This window comes from Perna viridis, chromosome 12 (assembly GCF_037379345.1).
Source record: "Perna viridis isolate PV_CMFRI_1.1 ecotype Kerala chromosome 12, ASM3737934v1, whole genome shotgun sequence".
NCBI classification, from domain to species: Eukaryota; Metazoa; Mollusca; class Bivalvia; order Mytilida; family Mytilidae; genus Perna; species Perna viridis.
Window position 1 is genome coordinate 11,647,125 of NC_142456.1, and position 8,840 is coordinate 11,655,964.

An 8,840-nucleotide genomic window follows, 5' to 3' on the forward strand; every position below is an offset into this window, starting at 1 on the left:
TGTAAGAAGTCTAGCGCGATACAAAAAGTCTGCGGAGTTACGGCGAGCTCTTGCATAATGTGTAAGTTCTGATATGGAAATCCATATGCAGATGCTGAAGTGAAGTTGCCAGAGAAGAAAGAAAAGTGGACAATACGGAATCAAAAGTCTGCGTTTGTCGTATAGTTTAGACAATAGTTTTTAGCATGTATTGAAAAATGGCATTTTCCCAATTTTGTTTTGGGCAGAATTTGTGCTTCCATAAAACTGAAAGTTGATGAATTGTAAAATTAAAAACGATATTTGATAAAAGTTAATTATCCATTAAACAATGCAAATAGCGTTAACGTCATTTATATCGAGCTTTATTCGTAAAATAGGAGCCAAATATCGTCCATTTTGCACCGTCTCCTATGCCATCCCGAAAATGGGAATAAATATGAAAATTGATTATTAGATAATTACCTTGGAAAAATCTGTTCTTGACTGTAGTGGACATGAGTAGAAAACTAAAATATAAATCACTTATTACTAGCCATTGTCATATCTTAATTGAAATGCAGCTGTAAATACATTTAAGGAGTGTGGAAGTGTAATCAATGGAACCAAGTTTCTAGCGGAAATCAAAAGACCTGGCATGGAAAACAGACACATATTACAAAGAACATAAAATAATCAAAACAGAACACACAAAGAAAAAAATGAAAGTGAGCAACTTGAAAAAAATTAAGATATTCTTGAATCTATTAAGAGTAAGAACCAATCCATATATTGTTTGAATTTTAAAAAAAGACTCAATGAAGAAGAATGAAAATCTATTATTTCAATTATTTTAGCATAAAAAGTTTTACTAATAACACACATCTTAAAGAGGTAGTGTAAGGGACACAACTCTTACAAATGATTGGAATGTTTGTATTCAGCAATTTACATCAATCACATGTAAACATCAAACTTTGACTGATCTCACCCTGTTTCAAATGAAAGCTTAATATGGCAGGGTGGAATTAATTAAGAATTGACTGTGTATATAATATTCATTGTATTTTACTCTTCCTATATATTTATGTATTGTATTTTATTTATTGTATGATATATGATTTGAGATTAATAAATGAATAGTTTATATGTTTCTTAAAACTTACATTTATATCAAAATGTATACATGTTGTTACATGTATCAATATAATTGATAGTCAGTTACTTTGACTGATGGATTAACTATGGATGAGCTATTTATAGAACTCACTGTTTCTGTTCTATCTATTAGTCATTTCAGGTCACATGTACTTTAAAATTCTCTTTGGGGTTTCCTTTGGTATGTGCGTACTATTTTCTTTGAGTTTGCTGAGCTGGATGGCAAAGATATTGATTTTTTTGAGATTTTTATAACGTTGTCTCTGGTTTCTGCCTAGTATTTCAACATTAATCTATTTTGGAAATTTAGTTGTATCGCTGAGTTTCTGGAACTTGTATTTAAGGTTTGTTTCTATATTTCTAGCACTTTACCCTACTACAATAACTTTGTCTTAACTGAGCAGATAGTATGAGGTTGAATGTTTAGTTTGAATTTGAGAATGAATTTGCAGTATGAAAATGAACTGAGTGAATGAGTAAAATTTATTCAAAACATTTTGAAAGAGATTAAATAATATTGGATTATAAATATTTAAAATAGTTAATAATTTAGATATTAAACCAAAATTTTCAAAACAGACAACTCTTGAATGAATGTGATTTCATATGGATAAATAAGAAATAAATAATTAATTAAATAGTAAACTTTTAATATGTTACATGATATTTTTATCTAATGATGTACTCAAAGTATTTGGTGTTTGTAATGAATGTTATAATTGTTCTGTGGACACATCAGTTATGAATCATATTTTTGCTTCAGGATGTATATGATGTGTTATACTTTATGAACTTCTGTATTATACCAGACAGTTTACCTGACCTTTTCATCTATTTGAGAGGTAAGCGTAAAGTTGTGTTTTTATTATAATTTTTATGTTAACATACCATTTGTGGCAAGGTTTGGCCAACTTATGTTTTGCTGTTATTTGAAATCTTACATGTTGCATACAATTTATAGAGTATAAGAGATCTGTACAGAATATCATTATGTCAGAATTTACACAGTTATATTGGTTTGAAATTTATGTTCAAACATGCATAATTATAATTCATACATGTAGACGCAAATATATTGAGTCTTGGAGACAAACAAATACATGAAAACATAATTCATATTTTATTCTAACAATATTGTGCAGGATGACGGAATATATTCTTTATTTAAAATAAAGTTATCTTTCTTTTCTCTGTACGTATAGTAGTTCATTGTATTACAGGTCATTTATTTATTTGTAACAGATTCCCATGTACCATATCAATAAAAGAACCATAAATCATCCATTTTTATTTTGTGGATCCCAACATGGTTTCAATAACATCAAACAACAGCACTAATAATATATAATATTGTCTACAAAAATCTGAAGTCTGTTATCTTCACATATTTTGTCTTTGGTACTTGTTAACAGTACAGTGTAGGCTGAAAGAAAAATAATTGGATACAAGATAAACGCACCAATATCACTTATATCATTAAAGTTTGGTGAGGACTAAAATATGTTTTTTTTTATATTCAGGACGGTGAATATAACACAAACCTAGGATAATTTTCCACGAGTTGAATAAATTGATTGTCTAAAGTGTTTTGCGTATTAAGATTGAACTATAGCTAAAGAAAGAGCCGTTTTTTTATATATATATAACAGACAATATTGTTACATAAAAAAAAAACATAAAACGGAAGATATTTGTGAAAACATTTCAAGCTCGGTATTTTGTATAAATTCAAGTTAGACATTAACGGAGAATTCACCGTGTTATATCCTAAGGCAGAATATTTTCCGTTTCCGTTTGGCAAGTTGCAACCAGCGACACAGTTTTTTTTCTATTTCAATTGTAAAGTTTTGATGTTTTAGAAGTTTAAAAGGTTTTCTAGCAACTTCTTACTTCGGAAATGACATCATTTGTTTATTTATAAATCAGTTGTAAAAATGTTAAGTCATCTTTTCTATATTGAATTCTACAGAACATCTTCCATCTTCCAGTATAGGTGTTAAAACGAAAGCGCATCTTAATGAGGAGTCAAACATATGGAAGACGCCTTTCGGGTTGAATCGGGAGCTGGAATAATTGATACTTCTCTATCACAAGGTTCCGGTTGTTTTTTCCGGTTTTTTTTCGTCAGGTCTTTTTCTTGTATTTTTGCGAAGTTGGGTTAAGTTGAGCACAGTTGTTTTTTTTGTTGTTTTTTTTTCTTTTATTTTAGACATATCTTCCATTCATATGCTCATTTTAGTGGCAAGTGTATGGTAACACGTTTCTAACGACGGACACAAATATTGTTCTTTTTGGTGTAATTGTACGCTGTGTTTGTCTCCATGTGATCCTTCAACGACGAATGAGCCTGCCTCTGGCACAGGCACATGCAAAACGCGTTTTTGTTGTACGGCTGAGATAGCTAAGGCTCTTTGAGATGTCGAACTTGTGGGAACATTAATGGTTATACCTACATCGTCTGTGAGTTGGTGTGGTTGGTTTTCCATGTCGTCCTGTTTCGGCTGACTGAACGGGTTGTAATTCATTTCTTCTTTCAAAAACGCCACAATTTTATCGGCTTTGCATACGCTTATTGTCAATTTTATTTCTTCCGGGTCAACGGAGAGATGACGTTGTTTAAGTTTGTTATTTCCTGTTCTACAAAATTTACGTTGCAATTCAATTTATAGATGTAATACATTTGTAACGTTGCAATTTATAGATGTAATACATTTGTAACGTTGCAATTTATAGATGTAATACATTTGTAACGTTGCAACTCATAGATATTAAAACTGACACGACTGAGTCAGGTGGTACTTATTTCCAGTCGGTGAAACGTTTCACTACGACATAATACTTAAAATGGGATGGGACACAAGGATAATGGGGTCGACAAATTTTGATTGCCACTGGAAATAGGGAGTGGTGGATAGGATCGTGCAATTTAGCCTCCTGTGGCGGAGCCCTATGGTTCCTTACCACAGCAGGGTTCTTTAACGTGCGAGGAACGTGGCATCTTTCATAATACGGTGCACCACTATGGTTTGCGGTCAGGTTTTCCGTATTATAGCCTGACAACCCTGGCATGCAACACGCCAGGGGTACCCCATTCCACCATCTGGGGCACACAACCCAGTTGCTCTGTGGGCAGAGCGCCCTAGCCCCTGCTAGGGTTCTGAACACTATTTAGTCGCCTTTTACGACAAGCTTAGCGCTGCTGCAGGCTTATTCTTTTCACACCCAGACCTGCACGGGTCTTTTGAAAACTGATGAAGCATTGACACATATTGATTTACCTAAAACTTCCATTCGTTTCAAAATTAAAGACCTCACGGACTTTACACAAATGTACCTAGAACTATATTTATTCCGTATAAAAAATGTTTATATTTTAAGTACCAATCTTGACAAAAAAAGCCCCACCAAATTCAGTTCTATTTCTTGTTCAGAAACCGATAAAAATCACATAACCAGTTTTAGTTTTTCATTTGATTGGTGCGCTTTTGAGATAACATGTATAAAGATTGTTCATGAAATTAGCACTTTGCGAGAGTTACCGATCTGGATTTTGTTTGATTTGGTTGGTTTTAGTGGGAGATAAATGTATGATTTTCTCAAAACCACAGGTCTGAATATGGAAAGGACAACTGTTACATCAAAATATAGCATATGCAGATTATTTGTTGGTTTTTTTTTCACTATGAATCATTTTAATATGGGCAGTGTCTGAATTGTATATGGACTGGTACTTAATAATTCATAACCTCATCAACCTCAGATTAAATTTATATAGCGTATACACTATAAGTGTTCATACTTGTGAAAAAAAAATGGATAATAAACATTTTGACAAAAATGCTTTAAACTTTTATGCGAATAAACACTGATCTTTTTGATTAATTCGGTGATAAATTTGATACATGTGCATATCTGTTTTAATCACAGTAAATCTTAAACTTTATACGACCTAACAATCGTAAAAAACAACTGATATCCTGTAGTGATGATGCTTGTTTAAGTAATTTCCGGGATGCTGTTATTTTTAGTGTAGACCTCCTTTGAAGTCAATGGAATGCATCTAGGTCAAATGATGTAATACACTTAATTCTTAATTATTTTTTTAATGTTTACATATGTGCACATGTGCAATTGCCTCTGTGAACAGTAGAAAGAATAATTTCAATTTTGGGATTTATAGGTTTTGTTGTTCATAAACCAAGGTAAAGAATCGTCTAGTAATTTTTACAATGTTATTATTTTATCAAAAGAAACAAATAAATTGTATTTGAATTGTCACTAAGGTTTGATGATCTTACAAGATGAATAAAACATACTACAAAGAAAACCATCACACATCAACATCTGTTATGACATGCGTGAATATATTATGTAATACATTTGTATGATTTTGCGATATGGTCAATACTCGTGATTGGACAAAACCATTCATTTATATTTGACTGAAATTGAACAGCAGTATGCTAATGATAATGATACACAGAAAGTCCATTCGCCGTTGAAGAAAATATTTAAATGAACAATATGCAAATGACCATGAAATGGAAAATCCATTCACAATTATAACAATAGTTGCAGAATCAGTGTGTTATTCAACAATTTGTTAATTTAATGAAGACTAATATATAGCCCATTAATTAAACGACGCACGTTAAATTGGCCTGAATATATTGTAACATATATATATATATATATATATATATATATATATATATATATATATATATATATATATATATGCGCCCTGGCCGTTTTGGGCGAATACGATATTTTCCGACGTTAGTAGAATTTGTTTGGTCGAAAATATTGATTAAGTTATGAGGCATTTTTTTAATATCGGAGGTTATATAGTGTAATTTTTTGCTGGTCAATCGATTGGTCAGTTGTATTTTAAGTTTAATTTGATGAAAAAAAAATTCTCCCCATCAAATTTCGCCCTTATTATATAATACTCAAGTGAAAAAAGTTGTTTTGAAACATGGATATGTTGGGGGAACCAGGAAAAGAGGTTCATTTTTAGGGTAAGTGTAATACATTATCAACAGCAGCATTTTCGTTGAGATTTTACCACCATTTCAATAAAGAAAGACACTTATTCAAAGGATTGAAGAGCAAAATTTTCTCATGAAAAATTCTACGATTATTTGGGACTTGAATGTTCCACAACAGAACCTCGAACGATAGCCACACCCATATGCGTTTTTTTTTTTTTTTTCTGACTGTTATCCGAACATAAGTCATTCCAAACAGGTAACCATCCTTTTGCTATAAGGAATTTATCGGACCTTTTCATAATTAAGGATAATTAAGACCCGAGACGATTTGAATGTGTAATGGCAGTACAGGCAGGTAATCAAGTCAAGTAAACCTTATTTAAAGTCGATAAATCAAACAGGAAATATAAGCTCTGTACAACTTTTGAAATCGTCATAGTGTAATTTTTGCTGACTTACAAAATGTACACTGCTCTCGCAGATTCGTCAGCGGTAAGACCTCACTAACCTACATTCAAAACAAGGACGTCCATTTTAAAAACATTTCAGGTCATTTTGTATTGGTCCAAATTTCCTCTGACACTGCAACCCTCTTCTTTTTATTTGGATATTGATATGCCGGGTTGGGGTCAGAATGATGTGCCATACAAAAAGTACCGCCCTTCAACTGCTTGTATTTGTAACAACTTTCAAGAATCAAGTTGAAATTGTGCATGTCATATCTACCTAGTTTGATTCCAGGATCATTTTCCTGTATGCTGATACCAAATTTGCTACAAAAATTACCTTTTTTTTTGAAGTTTTGATCATTTTCCATTTGAGACCCTGTTTTGTTGACATTTAAAATGTTTTAAAATTTTTGAACCGTAAAAGAGAGCATGTTACTTTTGGAACGGAAGGGTAGTACACATGTGAGTTTTCTGTGGAATTTTGAAATATTCTGTTAGATTCCAGTCTTAAAAATCGTTTCTGCTCTGTTCCTTCCATAATGTAATTCTTGTAGTTAATTTGGTATTAGCATACAGGAAAATGATTCCAGAATCAAAGAGTAATCAAGGGAACCAAGGTTATATTGGTAATAAAAAGAATGTAATCTAGGGACAAAGACTAGATATGGAAAACAGACATTCACAACAAAGAACATAGAGCAGTGTGGAAAACAACCGCTCGCCAAATACGAGTAGATGTGTATTTTGGCGAGTTCTCATTTGCTTACACTCGTCAATTTGGCGACCATCAATTGATTGGCAAGGTCCAAGGAAAGTTAACCAGCCAACAGGTTACTTAGTAAAACATCCCTTAACATCATACATTATAAATATGTTCCCTTCATTTTAAGAAGTTTAGCTTGAATATTTCAAGTGAATTTTGGCATGATATGCACAATTTTATTGACTTGTAAAGCATTGTTTACGATCTGCCATTTTAATTTCTGGTAAATGGGATGCGCCAAAACCTAGGCGACGGTCCTGATCTCGTATTAGTATTTAAACGAAATTATCTTGGTAATTTAAGATTTGTTACCTTGCAAATTAGTTGTTTATTGCTAAAATAAAAATGAACAAGAAATGGAGTACTTATTTTGTTACTGTAAAGTACTTGAAAAACTTAAATGGGAGGGTATATTCGAAAATGGAAAAGTTTTTGATAAATTTAAAAACAAATGAAAAGATAGTTGCAGAAAGACAGGAGATAGTCAAATCCAAGAGAAAAAAGATGATAGTACAGAAAAAAAAAAAGAAAATGTGGGTAGTTGAATTTATATTTGACTAGCAAGATCAATATTCCACTAGCCAGAATGGCAAGTTGGGGAAAAATGGTTTCTCACACTGTAGAGTAACTAAAATCATACATACTAAGTAACAAAAGCAAGTGAAAAACTCGGACTCCACTAAAAATTGGGAGCATGGACCAGGTGCACCGGTAGGGTAAGCGTCCTCTGCTTTTCTAGAAACACCTGCGGAGTTGCTCATAAAAAGTCAAGTCTGGGTAGACAAAAGAGGAAAGGAAAACTATGACCCGTTGAATAAATCAGTTTTCATGGTGCAGATGGATACACCATAACGATCCACGAACTAGGTAGGTGTGACATGCACAATTTCAACTTGAAAGTCATTGCAAGCGGTTGAAGGGCTGTACTCTGTGGTACCGCTGAATCTCCAATTTTTTGTATAACACATCGTTCTGACCCAACCCTACATATCAATATCCAAATGAAAAAGAGGAGAGTTGCAGGGTCAGAGGAAATATGGACTAATTTTGTATGTGGACCATATTAGCTAAAGGATTGATTTAGAGATAAGCCTCTTGGTGACCTGAGGCCAAGCCCTCCAATATGGATTATGGTTATCTTAATTTCCATTGCCTCTTTTTCTCTAGGCAATGTTAAAACGCAAGGGTGTTAAGATACTGATAGTGATAGGGATTTTTTGCTAAGGAGAAGAACGCTTCATTGATTTTCCAGATGTCAGAATGACAGGACAGTATTAAAGGGATGGCATTTTTTTTACAAGAAAACAATCGAATGCCATCATACTTGCATTGATATGTTGTGGTTCATACACTACATGAAATTAATTTTCAAACTACATAGGTACCCTATGGAAAATGCATTACTAATAATTGCGCTCTTGTATCCTATAGAGAATGTGTACTATCACATTCACTTTTTTTCTTCATCACTGTTTTTTGGTGCTTAGCTTTCCTGCAAACTCTGTGGTGACTTTGATC

At 32.7% G+C, this 8,840-nt stretch overlaps 2 protein-coding genes across 9 annotated transcripts in view; one reads left to right on the forward strand and one right to left on the reverse strand.

Annotated features, from left to right (window-relative positions):
• LOC148601200 (uncharacterized) overlaps positions 1-8,840 on the reverse strand; it is a 166,685-nt gene that overhangs the window by 33,914 nt on the left and 123,931 nt on the right. For 2 of the 4 annotated variants that reach the window (XR_015917365.1, XM_088556757.1), the window contains exons 2-3: positions 3,570-3,753; positions 2,390-2,539 (exon numbers count right to left, since the gene is read on the reverse strand). Coding sequence is in view for 3 of the 4 variants with exons in the window: in XM_088556757.1 (XP_088412883.1) it covers positions 2,522-2,539; positions 3,570-3,753 (202 nt within the window). In the remaining variant the exon portion in view is untranslated. Of the gene's footprint in view, positions 1-444; positions 489-2,389; positions 2,540-3,289; positions 3,754-8,840 lie in introns of those variants that run through there. The other 2 variants (XM_088556756.1, XM_088556755.1) reach the window with 2 other exon arrangements.
• Positions 1-8,840, forward strand: part of LOC148601201 (monocarboxylate transporter 13-like) — a 149,881-nt gene that overhangs the window by 3,548 nt on the left and 137,493 nt on the right. For 3 of the 5 annotated variants that reach the window (XM_088556737.1, XM_088556733.1, XM_088556738.1), the window contains exon 2: positions 1,880-1,958. The exons of 1 other annotated variant lie outside the window; for it this stretch is intronic. In XM_088556737.1, the coding sequence (XP_088412863.1) occupies positions 1,904-1,958 (55 nt within the window). In that variant the 5' untranslated portion in view covers positions 1,880-1,903. Of the gene's footprint in view, positions 1-1,879; positions 1,959-5,145; positions 5,319-8,840 lie in introns of those variants that run through there. One more of the 5 variants, XM_088556734.1, reaches the window with a different exon arrangement.